At 42.6% G+C, this 21,475-nt stretch overlaps 1 protein-coding gene across 5 annotated transcripts in view; it reads left to right on the plus strand.

Moving 5' to 3' along the window:
- Positions 1–1,081: 1,081 nt before the first annotated feature.
- The window catches only part of TCF3 (transcription factor 3), a 186,473-nt gene continuing 166,079 nt past the window's right edge, over positions 1,082–21,475 (plus strand). For all 5 annotated transcript variants that reach the window (XM_082272958.1, XM_082272960.1, XM_082272961.1 and 2 more), the window contains exon 1: positions 1,082–1,164. In XM_082272958.1, coding sequence (XP_082129084.1) covers positions 1,087–1,164 — 78 coding nt within the window. In that variant the 5' untranslated portion in view covers positions 1,082–1,086. The remainder of the gene's footprint in view (positions 1,165–21,475) is intronic.

A 21,475-nucleotide genomic window follows, 5' to 3' on the forward strand; every position in this document is an offset into this window, starting at 1 on the left:
TGGAACAGAGGAGAGGGACCACTAGAACAATATTTTCTGGCTTGTCACTCGCATAGCACTTCTGACTACTGCCCATTGATGTCACGCAATGTTTACAAACCTTTCCTGACAGGCTGAGATTTGATAAAGCCAATAATGGGATGACAACTTGACTGAAAAATTGTGTGTGTGGGTGTTTTTTTTTTTTTTTTTTTTTTTTATTTATTGCGCACACGCATCTCATAAAATTAGAATGGCATCAAAAAGTTCATTTATTTCAGTAATTTATTCAGAAAATGAAACTCCTATATTTTATATAGATGCATTACACACAGTGATATTTATAGCTTACAGTTAGTGAAAACCCAAAATTTAGTATCTCAGAAAATTAAGATATTACATAAGACCAATATTAAAAAAAATAAAATAAAAATGTTATTACAGAAATGGCTTACTGAAAAGGTCCATGTACAGTATAGTATGCACTCAATACTTGGTTGGGGCTCCTTTTTGCATGAATTACTGCATCAATGTGACGTGGCATGGAGGCAATCAGCCTGTGGCACTGCTGAGGTGTTATGGAAGCCAAGATTTCTTTGATAGCGGCCTTCAGCTCATCTGCATTGCTGGGTTTGGTGTCTCATTTTCCTCTTGACAATCCCCCACAGATTCTCTATGGGGCTTAGGTCAGGTGAGTTTGCTAGCAGTGTAATACCATGATCATTAAACCAGGTATTGGTATTTTGGCAGTGTGTGCAGGTGCCAAGTCCTGCTGGAAAATGAAATCAGCATCTCCATAAAGCTGGTCAGCAGAGGGAAACATGAAGCGCTCTAGAATTTCCTGGTAGAGGGCTTCACTTTACCAGCACTAGCCCACGTAGTGAACCAACACCAGCACACAAGAAATGCTTGAAATCTATCGCTCTGTGTGTGATGTATCTGCATACAATGAGTTTCATTTTTTAATTAAATACTGAAATAAATAACATTTTTAATAATGTAATTGGGTGTTTTCTAGACCAATTTTGTTTCTTCGCCTGCATTTTTATTTGGTGTGTTTTTTTTTTTTTTTTTCCAACTTTAGGATATCATACGTTTAAAATTGGGATGAGTATGAATCCACAGCAGAGAATGGCAGCAGTGGGCACCGACAAAGAATTAAGTGATCTTTTGGATTTTAGCATGGTAAGTAAAAATGGTTTTGTTTCAAAGTTTACAAACCAAAAATATTAAAGTAGCTCTTCAGTCATTTTCTTACATCTTTCCATTATTAAATCCTCTGTCCTTGTTTTAACTTTGGAAAATAAAACATTTGTTTTTCTTCAAGTAAATGCCTTATACAACCCACTTTCTCTTCTCTGGTCATTAGCCTAAGCCAGAAATGGCGAACCTTGGCACCCCAGATGTTTTGGAACTACATTTACCATGATGCTCATGCACTCAGCAGTGTAGTTGAGCATCATGGGAAATGTATTTCCAGAACATCTGGGTTGCCAAGGTTTGCCATCACTGGCCTAGGCTAATGAAATCATTCACAGCTTTCTCGCTCACACTTGTGTGAGATTTTTTTCAGCAAGGAAGGAGGGGAGAGTCCTAAGAAAGCTGGAGGGGGCTGGATTAGGGCAGATAGATGTATATATGCGACAATTATTGGTCACTTCCAGTTCTGCCCCTTTGCTTACTTAACCACCACGGCCAGAGAAGCAGCCGATCGGACAGAGACCCCAGATCTTTCCATAGAGAGGACCTGTCACGGCCCATGCTGTCACAAGGGATGTTGTTCATCCCTTCTGATGGCAATAAAATTCTTAACAAAAATGTATTTTTTGTATATAAAAAAAAAAAAAATAAATTAAAGCGCCCCTGTCTCACCGTGCTTAAGTGCAAATGCATACCTTACTCCCGCACGCATATGTAAACAGTGATCGCACCACACGTGAAGTATTGTCGCGAACATAAGAGCGAGAGCAATAATTCTAGCACTAGACCTCCTGTGCAACTCAAAACTGGTAACCTGTAGAGGCCTTTAAAGCGAGGTTTATGGAGAATTTAAGCACCATAGTTCGCAGAATTTTAAAGCGTGACATGTTGGGGTAGCCAGAGTAGACTTCAAAAAAGCTGTTTAGACCTTATGCACATGGAGCATAAAAAAATGCTACTTATAAAGACATTTTGGCTTATGTTTTTTTTTTCAGTTTGTAGAAGAAACTGTTAGTCTATGCATTAATGCACATTTGAGGCTGAAAAAGAAACCATAATAAGTGCCTTTTTGGGAGGAGCTTGACATTCATAATCACGGCATTTAGGCACGTCCGGTATTTTCAAGTGTAAATTGATCATAGTGAAAAATGAGCAGAGGGGAATGTTTTTGGGGGAAAAAAGCTTCTAAACGCAGACGCGCATAAATGCATTTGCAATACACTCCACTTATGCTTTTTTTTTTTTTTGCTTTTTTTTTTTTTTTTTTTGCCAGAGGTTCTAGCATTTGTTCAGGTGCCTACTTTTATCACACAGGCAGACTTGTGCTTTGTCCTGTATAAATAGTTTGTTGTGCTAGATGACCTGTGTTAATTTCAGGCCGGCTTTAGTGTAAGGTAAAATGTCATCACAGCTGTTGGTGCACACTGGGGATTAGCTTTTTGTGCATGCATGGCAAGCACTTGGCGATAGCACCTTAGTCACTATGTACTGTGATCATGTTTGGTGGTGGTACGGTTTAAACGTCATCTGTGGGGCAGTAAAGGGGGCACAACTGCTAGTGGGCCTTAAATGATAGCTGGATGTTGGGCACCTGGGCTTTTCATAAGGAAACTGTGGGGCTGTAATGCACAAAGAGCATAGTCAGCGGAACAACACCTCTTTGATGCAGAAGAACAGAAATTCCAAACCTGAGCAGATGCACTTTGTGCTGACTCACACTTGGTATATTGCAGTCTATGTAGACTGGAGACATTAACAAACTTGTTCATGACTGTGGCAGAAGAGTTTATCAAGATGCATCTGTACTACCAGTGTGCTGTAGGCTTAAAGGGCACCTATAGAAATAGATTGTTTATCACACATATTGCATACAAACCGTGTAACTGTTTTAGGTTATCTTTAACCACTTAAGCCCTGGAAGGTTTTACCCCCTTTATGACCAGGCCATTTTTTCCCCCCACAGAGCTTTCTTTTGGTGGGAATTTGATCACCACTGGGTTTAATGTTTTTTTTTTTTTCTGCGATAAACAAAAAAAAGTTTTTCTTTTTGCTATAAAACACATCCAATAAAATTTTAAATCTAATTTCTTTTACATTTTGGCCAAAATGTATTCTTTTACATGACTTATTCCCAATAAGTGTATATTGGTTGGTTTGTGTCAGGTATAGCATCTACAAACTATTGTGTGTTAAGGTGTCTAGATTTTTAACATGAAATCTGGGGGCACTCTACCGGATTTTACTCACAAAATTTTACCCTCTTCAATGAATATTTAAATAGTATAAACAATAATGGTAATCAAACTGGCTATACAAAACATGAGCATGTTTAGGATTATTAAGGAGCTGGGGCACCCTGGATAGTTCAGAAGCAAGTTTGTTGAAAGGAGTGAATGAGAAGATTGTACTGAACGGTGGGAGGGGCTTAAAGAGGTATGGTTCAATAAAACCGGAGCTAATTTTCTGACATACTGAATTTTTGGTTTTTACCAGCTGTAAGCCATAATCAAAATTTAAAAGAAGAAAAAAAAAGAAGCTTATTTCACTGTGTGTAATGAAGCGATATAAAAAAAGTTTCACTTTTTGAATTGAATTACTGGAATAAATGTAACTTTTTGATCTAGGAGATGCAGCCTACGCATTTAGGTCCACAATTTAAATCTAGATTCTGAACCCTTGGAAGCCAGTATTAACCACTTACCCATTTCCATACATCTTTAACCAGAAAAGTGGTGGGTGCTTGGCCGCCTACTGCGCCTGTTAATTCCTGTGAAATCACCCTTGGCCAACTGCTACACCTGTTAATGATTATGAATCAAGCCCTTGAACGGCTGGATTTACAGACACTCTGGGGAATTAAGCTTCCTGAGCCATTATAATGGTGCAAAAAAACTCAAAAGTAATGTGCACCACATTAACACAGCTAATAGACCTTTTTCAGGGCTATCTGCGCCACCTGTGCTAATTTCCTATTTCAGTGTGAAACAGAAACTAGTACAAGACCTGCACCAAGTTAACATGGGGAATATGGCAGAAAACGAGTGCAGATTCCCACCAGGAGCAATCTTGACATGGAGGTATGTGTGCTCACATGACCTTTCTGCCCGTGTAGTGATTACACAGCACAAGCAGAGACTGCACAGGGTTAACACCCCCCTCCTCCACGCCAAGTAGGGGGGACGGGAATGGCTTTATAGACTGGAGCATGCAGATTCAGCTCTCAATTCTTTGTCCTGTGTACTATGCCTATCAACCGTAAGAGAACAGAGAACTAATTTCTCCTAATTAACAAAGGGGCTTGCACCCCATTTGTTAATTAGAAGCAGCATCTGCTCCATGTTCTATATTTAGAAAAGTTGTGCAAGCTTGTGCAACTCTTTAATTCCCCCCCCCCCCGCCCCCCACTGTGTACAGAGCCAATCCATTGTAGTAGTAGTACCTAGTTATCGCTGTGATGACCAACCACAGTGGTGATCAGATGTCCACAGCCTCAGTTACATAAGACACAAAGATCTAATTTGAAGAAATTTATTTGCCAAGCCACACAAGTCCTTTTTGTTTTTGAAATGTTTTCCTTTTTTATATTTGCTTTTAAAACTAGCAAATGCAGTAATATAGAGGTTGGGTAAAAAGTTTAGTGCAGCATGACAATTTTTTTTGGTAGTAAAATATTTTGTGTATGTATGCAAGACCAAAAAAAAGGACAGCTGGGGGTTGCACACGAGACAGCGGGATTTGGCCTAAAGAGGGGCATTCCCTCCAAATGGACAGTTGGGAGCAGGGCCGCCCTCTCCTTTTTTGTATCTAATCTCCATACTGTCTCTGCAGTAACCTGTGTATTAATCCCTTCCCCACCCTTATCCTGCACATCATGTATTTCTTCTCCATTCTCCCACTGTATATGACCAGTACAGTATATTAACCTCTTTTCCACCACCACCTCCCTCACTGTATGACCTGTGCATTTTGTAGGGTTCATGCATGCAGGGCTTTAATAGGAATTTTATATGCCTAGCGTATTTCTCGGCATTCACCCATGCATGCGTGTTCAGCATGTTTTCCAAATGGGAAAGTTCTGCAATCCGAAAACACATTGAACACATGCAAAAAAAAAAAACATTGGAGGTTACAAGAGCATGGCCTTGTATAGCCATTTACTTGTATGGTAAACTATGTCAGACCCGTGTGGCTCCCCGGGTGGGAGAAAGCACTGGGAAATTAACCACTTGCCTACAGTGCACTTTCACCCCCTTCCTGCCCAGACTGATTTTCAGCTTTCAGCGCTCTCACACTTTGAATGACAATTACTCAGTCATGCAACACTGTACCCATAAAAAATTTGTGTCCTTTTTTTCCACACAAATAGAGCTTTCTTTTGATGGTATTTAATCACTTCTGGGTTTTTTATTTTTTGTGCTATAAATAAAAAAAGACTGAAAATATTGTGAAAAAACGCATTTTTCTTTGTTTCTGTCATAAAATTTAGCAAATGAGTAATTTTTCTTCACAAATTTTGGCCAAAATTTATACTGCTACTTATCTTTGGTAAAAATAACCCAAATAAGTGTATATTATTTGGTCTTTGTGAAAGTTATAGAGTCCACAAGCTATGGTGCTATTCATTGAAAATTGATCACACTTGACCACACCTGATGTACTGAAGGCCTATCTCATTTCTTGAGACACTAAAAAGTCAGGAAAGTACAAATACCCCCCAAATGACCCCTTTTTGGAAAGTAGACATTCCAAGGTATTTAATAAGGGGCATGGTGAGTTTTTTGAAGTTGTCATTTTTTCCCACAACTCTTTGCAAAATGAAGATGATTTTTTTTTTTTTTTTTACAAATTGACGTATTAACAGGTTATTTCTCTCACACAGCATATGTATACTTGCAACTACACCCCAAAACACATTCTACTACTCCTCCTGAGTATGGCGATATGTGAGACTTTTTCACAGCCTGGCCACATACAGAGGCCTAACATCCAAGTAGCCCCGTCCGGCATTCTAGGAGCACAAATTACACATTTCCTGACAACCTATCGTACTTTTGAAGGCCCTGGAGCAACAGGACAATGGAAACCCCCATAAAATGACCCCATTTTGGAAAGCAAACACCCCAACGTATAATTTTTGAGGCATAATGAGTCTTTTGAATATGTAATTTTTTTCCACAAGTTTTTGGAAAATGTGGAAAGAAAATGAAAACACATATTTTTTTTTTTTTTTTTACACAAAGCTGTCAATTTATGCAATATTTCTAACACATAGCATGTACATAGCAAAAATTGCACCCCAAAATACATTCTGCTATTTCTCCTGAGTATGGCGATACCACATGTGTAACACTTTTTCACAGCCTGGCCACATACATAGGCCTAACATCCAAGTAGCGCTTTACACAAAGTTGTCCATTTATCCACTTTAAGACTGGGCCTATTTTTGACACTTGGTGTTTACAAGCTAAAATCATTTTTTTTGCTAGAAAACTACTTGGAACCCCCAAACATTATATATATTTTTTTAGCAGAGACCCTAGAGAATAAAATGGAGATCGTTGCAATATTTTTTATCACACCATATTTGCGCAGCAGTCTTCCAAATGCGATTTTTTTTTTTTTTTTTTTTTTTTTTTTTTTTTTTTTTTTTTTGAAAAAAATTCACTTTTTTTAACTAAAAAATAAGAAAACAGTAAATTTAGCCCAATTTTTTTCCACAATGTGAAAGATAATGTTACGCCGAGTAATTAGATACCCAACATGTCATGCTTCAAAATTGCGCATGCTCACAGAATGGCGCCAAACATTGGTACTTAAAAATCCCCATAGGCAACATTTTAAAAATTTCTGCTGGGTACTAGCTTAGAGTTACAGAGGAGTTCTAGGGCTCAAATTATTGCTCTCGCTCTAACGATCGCGGTGATACCTCACATGTATGGTTTGAACACCGTTTACATATGTGGGCGGGACTTGCGTATGCGTTTGCTTCTGCGCGCGAGCTAACGGGGACGGGGCGCTTTAATTTTTTTTTTTTTTCCTATTTATTTTATTTATTTTTTTTATTTTTACACAGTTTAAAAAAGAAAAAATGTTTTGATCACTTTTAATTCCTATTGCAAGGAATGTAAACATCCCTTGTAATAGAAATAGGCATGACAGGTCCTCTTTATTGTGAGATCTGGGGTCAAAAAGACCTCACAACTACACTAAAAAAGAAAAAAAAAAAAAAAATTGTTGAAAGAGGGGGAAAAAAAAAAAAAAAAAAAAGCGGCCCTTTAAACCGGTTACTAGGCAACGTCTTTTGACGTAGCTCCGGTCCTCCAAGACCATAGAGTCGAGTGAGGGCCATCTTGCCCTCACTCGATTTCCTGTCTCTGAGGATCCGGGACCGGATAGTTTTCCCCGCTGCCGGCGGGTCCGGTAAGCTGGGAAAACGTCTGGGACGTGGCAGGAGGGGGGGGGGGGCACCTCTTCCCCTGCACCATAAGGGTAATTCCGCGGCGAATCCGCCACTGGGACCACCCTTATCTGAAAGCCGCCTGCCGTTTCAAAAAATACCGGGGTTATGGGGGCTATCTGCTGCCATAACCCCAGTATTTAGCTTTTAATGGCCGACGCATATAGTCGTTAGGCGGTCAGTAAGTGATTGCATGTATATGGCAAACAGGTGACGATGACTGATGGGGTGACAGGTGACGATGACTGATGGGGTGACAGGTGACGATGACTGATGGGGTGACAGGTGGCGATGACTGATGGGGTGACAGGTGGCGATGACTGATGGGGTGACAGGTGGCGATGACTGATGGGGTGACAGGTGGCGATGACTGATGGGGTGACAGGTGGCGATGACTGATGGGGTGACAGGTGGCGATGACTGATGGGGTGACAGGTGGCGATGACTGATGGGGTGACAGGTGGCGATGACTGATGGGGTGACAATGACTGATGGGGTGACAGGTGACGATGACTGATGGGGTGACAGGTGACGGTGATTAATGGGGTGACAGGTGACGGGCGATGGTCACTGATGGGTTACAGGTGACGGGCGATGGTGCACGGCGGTACTGATGGCAGTCTCTGGTGATCGGTGAACTTTAGGCTATGCTCACATGTGAGCGTAGCGATCATGGGCAGAATCACTGCGAATTCCGCCCGCGATCCAGAAATCATTGCAAATTGCGGGACGCCTGTGCGTTGCCCGTGATTTGCAATAGCACCCCAAACGCTGTGCGATGTTGCTGCGATTTCTGCCTGCCGAATCGCGGTAACATCACGCAAACAACGCATGACGCCCCAAAGAAGCTCTTGTACCTTTTTTGGGCGTCATGCGTTGTTTGCGCGATGTTACCGCGATTCGGCAGGCGGAAATGGCGGCAACATCGCACAGCGTTTGGGGTGCGATCTGCAAAAAAACGGGCAACGCACAGGCGTCCCGCAATTTGCAATGATTTCCGGATCGCGGGCAGAATCGCTGTGATTCTGCCCGCGATCGCTGTGCTCACATGTGAACGTTATGGGTGTCAATTTCTGGGCACTGATGAGTTGACTGTTGGGTGACAGGTGACATTGGGGGGGGGGGGGGGCTGAGGACTGTGTGGGGACCTTTTATTGGTGTGATTTTAGTGTGATTTTTACAGGTGTACAGAGCAGTAACTCACTATTTCTAGCTCTGCTCTCCTCATACTGGAAACTGTATGAGGGGAGAAGAGCTAGTAACAGTGAGTTACTGCTCTTTGTTTACATTTTGTGATCGGCTGTGAATGGATTCACAGCCGATCACATAGTAAACAGTCACTGTCAGTGACTGTTTACTACTGCCGGTAACAGCTGTGTTCCTACGGAACACAGTGCCACCGACATGACCGCGCTGCGCGCTCCCGATCGCGCATGCGCGGTCTTCTGCCGGCATCTACTGTTGTGATCGGCTATGTCATTGCAACATAGCCGATCACGTGGGAAACAGCCATGCCTATTGGCTGTTTCCCCCCTGCCGGTGACCGGCTGTGTCCCGGGGACACGCCGACACCGGCAGTGCACGGCGGCGCGCCCGCGATCGCACGCCTGCCCTGCATTTCCTGGGTCACGTCATATGACGTCCGCCCAGGATAATAGCCGCACCGTCCCTCCGTCATATGACGGCGGGCGGGCGGTAAGTGGTTTAACAAGGCATATAAAATGCTTGGTAAAGCTATGAGCCCTTTATGTATCTAGCACACCATTACCAAGCTCCTTGTTCTAACCCCTCAAAATAAGCATGCCTTTTCATTTCCAGAAAATTGTGGCAAAATATGAGATCACCAAGGGGTGTCTACTTTCCACAAAGATCATTTTGGGATTTTTTTTACTGTCCTGGTGGTTTTTAATTTGCTAAGTGTAAAATTGAATTTGAGTCCAGTGCTGAAGGACCGCGTAATTGTCGGTAAAAATGTCATAAGAGATGAAAATGGCCTAGTAAAGAAGTACAACGGGCTAGTAACTGGTTCAATTGAAGCTGAAGACTGAGAAAGCTTATTCGTCACAATTGTTGTTTTGTCACTTATTGATGATAAAGTTTGGAGCATCAGGAGCTTGTTCAAATGTGTGGCCAGGAGGCAGTAAAAGCAGGTAGTTGAGCCACAGTTTTACCACCAGACATTCAGCTGTTCAGGGCTGTACACATGGCAGCAAAAACAAAACTGTCTCATTTGGTGGGCAGTATTTCTGCCGAACACAACCAATTAGATTTAGTGGGATTGCAACACTAATTTGGTCTTTTTAGGGTTCAGATGCGTTGAGGAGGTGACAGAATGCCTCCAAGCTGCCTGTCGACCAACCTCTGAAAAGCAATTTACCATGGATCGCTTTTCATTGGGGTGACCAGGTTTGCTGCACACAAGAACAAGCCCTAAGGGCGGTGATTATATATTGCTCTGTGTTTTACATAGGGGGGAGTAAAGGAAGTTGGTAGCTTTGTTCCACCTGTATCCTTTCTTTTTTTTTTTTCCTTTCTTCGCCCATGTTCACATCGGGACAATTTGACATGTCAAATCACAGCCTATTGCCAGCAACAGCGCGATGCCGACTTTAAGGCACCGCAACGATTTCCAAAAGTTGTTTCTGCACTACTTTTGGGGCCTTTGGGGGCAATTTCAATAGACATCCGTGCATTAACCCGTACATATGTCTTTCAAATCACCCCCAAACTCTCAATGAAATGCTGGTTTCAAATCGTGGCACGATTTCAAACCCTCCTCCAATGTGAACGAGGGCTCAACCAGTTTTTGTGTATCATTTTTACTTGATAGGAGACCTTGTGTGTTTTTGTTTTTTTTTCTGTTTACCTAATTTCCTTTTCCTTCGCAGGGGCTATTTGCTAATTGATTCTAGTTCTAAATAACTTCTGCCTGGCTGTACCTACAGTTGTGCTCATAAGTTTACCCTGGCAGAATTGATTTTTTTTTTTTTTTAAATATTTTTCTGTGAATATAAATGACACATAAAACATTTTTCACTCATGGTTAGTGTTTGGCTGAAGCCATTTATTATCAGTCATATGTGTTTACTCTTTTTAAATCATAATGACAACAGAAACTACCCAAATGACCCCGATCAAAAGTTTTCATACTGTATATTGCCCCCTTTAACATCAATGACAGCTTGAAGTCTTTTGTGGTATTTGTGGATGAGGCTCTTTATCTTCTCAGATGGTAAAGCTGTCCATTCTTCCTGGTAAAAAGCCTCCAGTTCCTGTACATTCTTGGGCTGTCTTGCATGAACTGCACATTTTTGTTATCTCCCCAGATTGGCTCAATGATATTGAGGTCGGGAGACTGAGATGGCCACTCCAGAACCTTCACTTTATTCTGCTGTAGCCAATGGCAAGTCGGCTTGGCCTTGGCTACAGCATTGTCATGTTGGAATGTCCAAGTATGTCCCATGCGCAGCTTGGGAATGCAAATTTTCCTCCAGTATTTTTTGATAACATACTGCATTCATCTTGCCATCATTTCTGACCAAATTTCCTGTGCCTTTTTGTAGCTCACACATCCCCATGTGAAACACCTCCGTGTTTCACAGTAGGAATGGTGTACTTTTCATCATAGGCCTTGTTGACTCCTCTCCAAATGTAGCGTTTGGTTGTGGCTAAAAAGCTAAATTTTGGTCTCCTCACTCTAAATGACTTTGTGCCAGAAAGTTTGAGGCTTGTAAAGAAAGGAATCCTGTGCTATGGATGTAAAGGGTGGGCTGCAGCCTCCCTCTGATATAGCCAAAGGTTATATCGTAAGGAAATATCAATGTAAGGGGATGAAGGAATGTGGCGCTGCCGGGAATATGTTGTATGGGAACGTGTCAACACTGAGTATAGTAATGTTTGAAATTAACAATTATGATTCAATCTATTCATCCACCTTCATAAATAAACTATAGCATCAATAAATCTTGCAAATTGATAAATGTTGGTGGTAAACAATGATGTTAAAAATAGGTAATCTTCAATAATCACATGTGAATATATAAATAAAAAATGTGACTAGTGTGGTGATCTGGGTTATAAAATAGACCCAGTAAAGTGACCAGGTGACTCAAAAATACAGTACATTGATAAATTATGATATAAAGTGACTTGTGCAGAGTGTAATCACAATAAATATATTGTGTCACAGTGAGGAAAAAAAAGGGGGGGGGGGGCAAAGGGGGAATATATCCAATATCCTAGGTGACTCAGTGAAATCTAAATCTTAAGACTATAAAGTGACCTGTGCAAATGCTCCAGTTGATATCAGATGATTATTTTAAAGTGTGGGTGAATAATAATAGTATATAAATCTAGTAAATAGTGCATATATCAGGGAAAAATAGTCCATATAAGTGACTGCTTGTTCAATCTTCATGCGGTACTAAGATGCCCGGTCCTGTAGGTCCTGGGTTCCTATCCAGAAAGGGGGGGGGGGTGGAATTCCTCTACTCTCGGTAATATGTACGTTCAGTCTGTCATCCAGCCGTGGTGCATGTTCTCATAAGAGATGAACAAGAGGGGGGACACATAGCGTAATACTGTTTCCAATGTGCTTTATTAATAATAAGGGAAGGTACTCACATAAATGGTAGTAAAAACAGCGTGGTTTAAATAAAGTCAAAACAGCCAGCGAGGTGAACAGAGCTCCGGAGCGCTGTGCGTTCCACGGGGAAACCGGAACAGGAAGTGACGTAACATCGCTGTACGCGTTTCATCATTAGACGTCCTCAGCAGCGTCACTACACCTCCTGGTCACTTCCTTATGTGCGCTGCAGGTTACCAGGCAACCAACGGAGTCTCGCATTGCGGAAGTACGTGGTGGACATTAACAAAGACAAAGGGGCCGTATAGTACAGTTTGTTTGTCATGGTGAATCCACACGGGGACATTTTTAGTGATCACTGCCTACACTGGGAAATTAAGGCATAATATTCAAATAGTCGGCCAAAGGTATACTTTTGCCGTGACATTAAATTATGGCTTGTATGGATTGCCTGTTAAAAAATATGCTATATCCTTGCAGCGCACATAGTTGCAATCTCCCCATATATTAATTATAACAGATATATATAATAAATAACAATATAAACTAGATTGATAAATACTCTAAAAAGATAAATGCAAATAAAATGGAAATTTAAACGTTTATATAATATGAGCATCAACCCATATACATATAAAATTGATTACAAAAAAATAGGGGGGGTCAGATGTTTAACTTGGCAGATATGTAAATCTGATTGTATTAAGCAGTATCTTGAAGGTGTACATAATTTGGGAAAAATATATAAAGGTATTGAAAAAATGTATGTAAAAAAAAAAAATAAATTGCAGAAAAATAAAAATTAAGGGTCCTTTCACACGGCCTTTTGATAACGCTCTTGGCGGAGCGAAACGCGTCAAGCCGTCCGAATACGCAATACATCACTTCCGACTGCAACCACTTCCGGCTTCCGGTTACGCGGTTGGAACGCACGGCCATGTGCTTGGCGTCCCGCGGGTTTGCACAAGGCTGTTTATTTTCCCTGCACAGTGTAAGTGTATTTTTATTTTGCGTGCTAATAAACGGTTTAAACATACTGCACGATGATGGCCCTTTTCTTTTCATGAACTGGGAGAGTATTGCCTGGATATAGAGTGAGAGGCATTGGTTCGGCACCCTGCTCCTGCTGATGATCTATTGAGGGGTCTACTTCATAAGACCATTGTTAAGGCGTTTTATACCCAGCTTCTGGTGAGTGGGGAACCGAGAGGGGAGCACTATCTCACCTGGACTGAGCACTGGCACTTTCTTATTTATCGAGCACAAAGCACTTGAATGAGCACAGAGACTTTTCACTTTAAGAATATTGGTTGAAGATTACAGAAATGTATGGATTTTTTTATATATACTTATTTTTATATACACAATTTTTTCTGATACATATGATAATTTGTGTATTCTTTTTCACATGGAATGTTCTATTATTTATAATTGATATTCATGGTTGATATTTATTTGATTTGTATGCACAGGTTTTATGGTTGCACTCAGCACAGCTTTGCACTAGCACTTTATTATTGACACATATTTATTAGGTGTTTTTAGCACAAGCAGCGCAGGTACATAGTTGTTTTATTGTCAGTGTTGGGGTAGTTACTCAAAAAATGTAACTAGTTACTTCTGCAAATTATAACGAGATTACTTTACTAGTTACTGCATTTGAAAAGTAACTTCACTACTTATTACATTACTTTCCTCTTTCTTAATTGACCGTATAGAAGAAGATATGACACTCTTTCTGCATAGAGTTTATTGTATAAACACAGGGTTTGGGAAACATGAGAACAAAAGCTGAAAAAACAGAATAAAACATAAAGTGCAACAAAAATTCATAAACTTCATCCCTCTCTATTCTTTGAAATAACGATTGTATCGCAGGGCTTGGGTAACGCAGGAAAGTGCGTTCCTATAGCCTAGTAAAGTAGTGTAGTTACCTCCTATAGCCTAGTAAAGTAGTGTAGTTACCAATATTAGTATTGTAACTAGTTACATTACTTAGTTACCAAAAAAAGTAATGTAGTTACTGTAATCAGTTACTTTGTAACTAGTTACCCCCAACACTGGCTATTGTGAGGCTGTAAAAGACCTTCGCTGCAGCCTAAAGTAGAACTTTAGTCAAAGTTCTGCTAGATCACTTCAGTACTTCATGCTGGTCCTTTTTGCAGCTAAAGCTATGTAAAACATGAAAAAAAGTGCCTATACTGTTTTAAAAGTCTCACTCTGCTCTGGACGTGCTCAGTTGCTCTTTCGAGTCGGACCCAGCTATTGGGGGGCGGCCCCAGTGCGTGTAGCTGAAGCCCCCACTCTTCCTTTGGGCATCTATCAGGCTGAGGATCTGTGCAATTGTGGCTGGGCCCCCACAAAAATTTAGGCAACAGCTCGTGGCCTGCTGGGCACTATGGTCAGGTTTGAAACCTTCCTTAGACCTGTTGGAGCTGTGGGAGCACTTCATTTCTAACGAGTCTTGCTGCCATTATTGTGTGGAGCACCTGCCTTGTTTTAGCGAGGGTACCCTGCCTTGCGCATACGCATCACGGTGGGTGGCCCCCTTTTTTGAGGGGGCATATATTATGAGCTCTACGGAAGACTTGGAGGGCGACCCCCCCCCCTTTTGTTTGTGGACCCTTGGCCAGCGTCCCCTTTTGCGGGATCGCAATCGGCGGCCTCCTCTGATTTTTAGACTGAGCTCAGTATATAGCAACACTACTGGGTCTATGTCCACGCACCCTGAGTGCTCAGATAGTGAGGATGATTCCTCTGCTCTTTAACCGAGCTTAAGTAGGCGCTGGTGGATGCACTGTTTGTGTCAGTGTGTGAACCTTTTTAAAGATGGAGGTTGCGGCAGATGCCGCATCAGAGGCACCGGTTCCTTTTGGCACCCACAGGCCCTCCAAAGCAGCGAGGGTGTTCCACTTACCTTGACAACATTTTCAAAAACAATGGGGTTGTTCAAAACGCAGTGGTTGCTAGGCGTTTTCTGCTTGCGGTATCCTTATAAGGATTTACTGCGTAAAAGGTGGACGGTCCCACCTGGAGTGGACTCACCGGTTTCTAGGTCCATTTGAGTTGCCTTCATCCCGTTGAGAAGTTTCTGACCTTTACAGGTCCAGCTAATAAGAGGGCGGATACTCTGGCCCGCCATATGTGTGCTGTGGCTGGTTCAACAATTAGACCTATAATAACTATTGCCCTGGTGTCGCGAACTCTGACCGAGTGGGCCAAGCTTTTACGCGGGGACCTGGAGAGAGAATAGTTTCCCCCTGTCCTTGCAGACTGGTTTGTCCAGGGGCTGCAGTTTGTCTGCCTCTTTTGGATGCGGCTTGTTTTGATTCTAAGCTGTATCAGTAGTGGTCCTTCGGCGTACAAGCTGAAATGCTTGTCTGTGGACTAGACTTCTAAGAAGGTCTTATCTGATCTCCCTCTTGTAGGGGGTTGCCTGTTTGGAGCTTCCTTCCAGGCTACCAAGGGCATAGAGCCCCGTTGTAGACGTGGGCTATTCTCCTCGGGTCCTAAGCACGCCTCTTCGTCTCTTAGGATCTCAAGATTAGGGATCAAGTCAGGGCCTCCAACAGAGATTCTAAGAGGACCTGGTCTGGCTCTTCCAGATCTGCAGACAAGGCTGCCTCTACATGAAGGGGCGCCTTCACCCGTATCTGGGGTGGGGAGATATGAGATTGAGTTTGGTCTTGTCCTCCGGAAAGGTTTTTTCCCCTTCCAACCTGCACTTGTCCCCAGATCACTTACGGGGTCTCTTTGGGGCAGTGCAAAACTTATTTCAATGGGTGATTGTTCCAGGTTCTGACTTCTAAACATTTTCAAGGGTTTTTACTCAAACCTCTTTACAGTCCCCAGGAAGGAAGGCAAGGTACGTCCAGCTTAGTGCCTTGAGGTCCACAATTGCTTTTGTGTGATTTACAGAAGTTCCACATGGAGTCCATTAACATGGTTATGGCGTCCCTACATCAGGGGGATTTCTTCTCGCTTCTTTTGACATCAAGGATGCTTACCTGCACATTCTAAAATATGTTGGACACCAGCGCTTCATCCATTTTGCCGTGGATGAGGAGCATTATCAGTTTGTGGCACTGACCGTTGGTCTCACCTCCACACTTCGGGTCTTCACAGGAGTGTTGGCCCGGTGCTGGCTTTATTTTTTTTTATTTTTTTAATCAGCTGGGTATTGTGGTACTGGGGGGTACCTGGACGATCACCTTCTGCGAGCAGAGTCTCCGACTGCTCTGATGGATTACTGTAGATTGCTCTGTGAACTCTGAGGGAGCGCGGTGGGATCCTGAACATTCAGGAGTCTGCTTTGGTTCTGTCCACAAAAAATGGCTTATCTGGGTCTGACTCTGGACTTGGCCTCGGCCAGCATGTTTCTTCCTCTATAAAAACTCCAGACATTGCAGGAGGCAATTCAGCTGCTTCTGTTCAGCAGAAGGTCATCCCTCTGGGTTTGCATGCGCATGCTGGGCCTTATGGTGTCCACCCAGGAGGTGGTCTGTTTGTACAGTTCCACACATGATCTCTGCTAAAGAGTTTCCGGAGAAATGGGTCAAGGATCCACGGTCTCGAGAGGTGGCTTCGCTCTGTCACTTTGACAGAGAAAATCCTTCTCCTCCTGTACTGGATGGTTGTCTCCATGGATGCCAGCCTGTCCGAGTGGGGAGGCATCCTCAGCAAAGACGTGCTCAGGGGGCCTGGATTCTGGCAGAGCCCAGACTCCAGCTTGGTGTACTGGAACTCGGAGGGATCAGACTTTGGCTCATTGGACAATCGTCTTCAGGGGTATCCGGTACGAATTCAATTAAGACAGTGCCATGGTCCTATGTCAATCATAAAGGGGGCACAAGAAGTGTCCTGGTGGCTCGGTGGGTAGCTGGAATTCTAAGGTGAGCTGACTTGTTTGTTCCAGGCCTCTTAAACATCTGCCATGACTCCTGTGCAGGATTCAGGCAGAAGGGATTGCGGTCATTCGAGTGGTCTTGCCAGTCTTGGTATGCCGATCTGGAACGGCTGGTCGCAGATGCTCCTTGAGAACTTCCTCTCAGGGAGGATCTGCTGCCCCAAGGACCAGTCTTCATCCTGCCTTGCAGTCGCTGGCTTTAACAGCTTGGCTGTTGGAACGGCAGGTGCTTAAAGGGTGGAGGTTTGTTTAAATTTTGGTGATTTCTACGCTGTTAAAAGCTTGGAAATCTGCCTCTAGGAAGATCTACCATTGTACGTGGAAGACGTACATTGCGTGGTGTGAGTCTCTTGGGGTTCATCCTCGCTCCTAGGTGGATTGGAATCATAATTTTCCTCCAACAGGAGGTTAAACAAAAACTGGCCTTGAGTACCATCAAGGGCCAGGTATTGAGTTTTGGTGTGTCCCCCCCCCCCCCCCCCCACGACCTTTGGCCACACCCTCCCTGGCCTTTTTGGTGGCTTTCATTTCTGCATTGACACTGGTGTTGGCACTGATGGTGTTATCCTGTCATTCACCTTCTGGTGCTTCACAAGGATAAGGTGGTGCTCTGTCTGTCATTCCTTCCTAAGGTGGTCTCTGGCTGTCATTTGTATGAAGACATTGTGTTGCCTTCCCTGTGTCCTTGGCCTAAACATCTGAAGGAAATTGCCTTGCATGTCTTGGATGTGGTTCGGGCAATTAGGGTGTACTTGGCAGCTACAGAGTCTGTTAGGAAGTCAGACTCTCTATTTGCGCACATGGACGGACCTCTCAAAGGGTTGTCTGCTTCTTCTGTGACCATTTCCAGATGGATCAGACAGATGGTGGTTCAGGCCTATTGCATCGGGTCAGGTTCCTCCTTTCCCTGTTTAGGCACACGCTCTACTAGGTAGCTTAGTGTCTCCGGGGCTTCCCATCTTTAAGCATCAGTGACGCAGGTTTTGCAAGGCGGCCACCTGGTCATCGGTGCACACTTTTACAACGTTTTTTTAAAGTGGTTGTGTTGGCATCTGCGGATGCTTCTTTTGGCTGCAAGGTTTTGCTGGCTGCTGTTTAGAGGACCTGGTCCTTTTTGAGGGTGTATTCAGATGAGCTCCAGTTGTTTATGGTTGAGCTCTGTTACCTGGTTGGCTATGGTTAGCCTTGGGAATTTTTTTTTCTCAAGTTTTCCCACCCCTATGTTTAACACTGCTTTGGGACATCCCAATGGTTAAGAAGAATCAGGAGCTGTGTCAGTCAATGAACGAAACAGAAAATGGGATTTTTGACTTCCTGTAAAATCCATTTCTGATGTTCATTGAAGGACTCAGCACCCACCCCTCGTGGAGTTGGCTTTCTTCTGATGCTTGTAACAAAACTGAGTGCCTATAGATGAGAGTGGGAGTATACCCCCTGGGGCTGCCCATAAGTGTAGTCAAGCTTTTTCCTGCCTAGTGTCTTACTCCTGTAGGGGGCAGTATAGCCCAATAGTTAAGAAGAATTTGGAGCTGTGTCTGTCAATGATCATCAGAGAAATGGATTCTACGGTAAGTGAAAAATCTTTTTTTTTTCCCCCTGCCAAATTTCTAGAGGCTGATCTGCTGACAGCCTAAATATTTACAGCTGCTGGGGTGCTTTGGGCTTCAGCAAAATGGCAGCCTCCAGCAAGAAGAAACAGGAGCAATACTGGAGGCAATTTACAGCACACACTAATTTTAGTAGCATACTTAATGTGAAATGTGTTCCTTTCTAAAGAAATTATTGTTGGTATTCTTCTTTTTTTTTTTTTTTTTAAGTTGTATGCGTGAAGTTCTGCCATAGTGTTCCTAAACCCACAGCAGTAAAATCAATCTATATATGCAGTAAAGCATGCTTGTTATACTCACTGTGGAACCTAAGGGATTAATCCTCTAGATTGTGTAAAAAGGCTGTTTTGATCCTGTATGCACAGATCCTTCTCCTTCCATTGACTCCAGAACAGGTCCGGATAGTACAGAACTTTTTTGAGTCAAGCTGCACATGCTCAGTTTGGTGTGTGTTACTAGAGATTTTTTTTTTCTTTTTTTTTCTTGGAAGAGTGCATGTGATCAGCACTGTCCAGACAGAGGGTCAGGGGTCCTGATAGGACAGCTTAGTGCAGTATGAAAACTCCTCCTACATGCTTTACCAGGAACTGATAGTCCCAAACCTGCTATATACTGCTGATGAGAAAAGGTATTTAGCAGTTTATATTTTATAAAACAATTGCATTTCCATGTTCTGTGTACTGTGGGAAACCAGATATAGTGAATGCAGCCTCCTGGGATTAGTAACATCTGTAAATATCCATTTTTGCAGTATGCCTTCAGTCTTTTAGGGCAGTATTTGATGTTTTGTTTTATGCTAATGCAGGGGTGTCCAAACTTTTTTTTTTCAAAGAGGGCCAGATTTAATGAAGTGAATGTGCGTGAGGGCCGACCATTTTGCCTCACATTCTTTGGACCATTAAAATTAAATACAAATGAACTATTTTATGCAAAGTTTATTGCAAACGGCATACTTTTCATTTCATCACATGGATGACAAATCTAAACAGGTGTTAAATCACTCTGCCTTTCATATCTGAAGGCCAGATGAAGAAAAAATCCAGGAAGCTGAAATATATGTCAGGAACATTGTAAAGTACATTACATATTATTGGTAATAAAGGTTGTATGTCAAATATTAAGTTAAAAAAAATATGAACAGGAACATAAAGTGTACATGTTGTGTCCAAATATATTGATAACTGATTTAGACCAACTGACATTAACTGAGATTTTACAATGTATTCATCTCAATCCGGAGCATGCGTGTTCCCTAATCTGTCACACAAGGGTTAACCACATATAAGCGCTATATGAACCCACCGATGATGATTAATGATGGCAGCAAAAAAGTCATGAATGATGCCAACGTATTTTTTCAAATTACCTGTGGGGCCGTATTAAAGCAGCCCGGGGGCCGCAATTGGCCCGCGGGCCGGACTTTGGACATGCCTGTGCTAATGTATGTTTCAAATTTTGTACTCTTTAATTGAAGTGATGTTTTTGTACCATCAATGAAAAGGTCAGGCTTCATGCATTGACTACATGTGTAGTATTTCATGACTCACAATTGGTTTTTTATTCCTTAAGTGGAATTCATTTAGAGTCCATTCACACTGCTGCGACTTGTCAGGCGACTTGTGTGCCCTCAAGTCGTTTGACCAATTCAATATAAATCAATGACAGCCGTCTTAATTGGCACTACTGAAGTCGCTCCGACTTCAGAAAAGGGTCCTGTACTACTTTGAGGTGACTTGTATCCGACTTGTCCCAATAGACTTCAATGGGAGTCGCCTCCAAGTCGGATCCTTATCTTATTTGAAGCGACTTGTGATCCGACTTTCCATGAAGAAGGAAAATTAGCCAGGCATTCCTCACATTGCAGCCATGTCTACAGTTCATATATACCATTATCTCTGCCTGGTCTGTATTCGTGGCACTGGTGGACACTGATATGTGGCACTGGTGGACACTTAGTGTGAGGAAAGGGATATGCAGTGTAGTAAGGTTACTATATACCACTATAGTTAGATTCAATAATCTAGTTTCTGTAGGGAAAGTGTTAAGTGTCAGGGTGACCGTAGTGTAGTTTAGGGTGAACGGACTCTGACTGCTATGCCAGGGTGACAGAACTCATCCATGTCAGGGTGACCGCCATAAGAAAAAGATCATTTTTCTTAGAATTATTAGTAGAGCAGGGATGGGGCTCTGCTCCTTTTTACACCTGGGCGTTTTTTGTTTCAGGCGTTTTATTGGGCTTTTTTGTGCTTTTGTGCTTTTTTGTGGACGTCTTTGGAGGCAGGCATGACATCTGAACTTCTGTGTAGGGGTATATACACACACATAATAAATATATTCTTCTTCTTTCTTCTATAATTGGCTCTCTATCAAAAACTTTTTTTTTAAGAACTTTTGGAATTGGGTCCTATAATGGCGCTTTTCCACTGCATGGAACTGAACGGTTCGGCTCGCTTTTGTGCTTTTCCACTGCTGGTACCGGATGGTATAGTGTAGGAATGGTACGGTACGGCGGCGCTTTTCCACTGCATGGAACCGGCTCTCAAAAACAGTACCTACTCGATTGTGGTTCCAACAGGTACCATATCCCACAATCCTTTGCATGCAGTCACTACTAGCCACTGATTGGTCAGAGAATCCCACCCACCCCGTTGTTATCCCACCCACTTAACTTTAGTACTACTTTAGTGGAAAAGCAAACCATACCATACCGAACCGTTCCAACACCATACCATGCGGTATCA

Source organism: Pelophylax lessonae (genome assembly GCF_965119305.1).
Source record: "Pelophylax lessonae genome assembly, chromosome: 1".
NCBI lineage: Eukaryota > Metazoa > Chordata > Amphibia > Anura > Ranidae > Pelophylax > Pelophylax lessonae.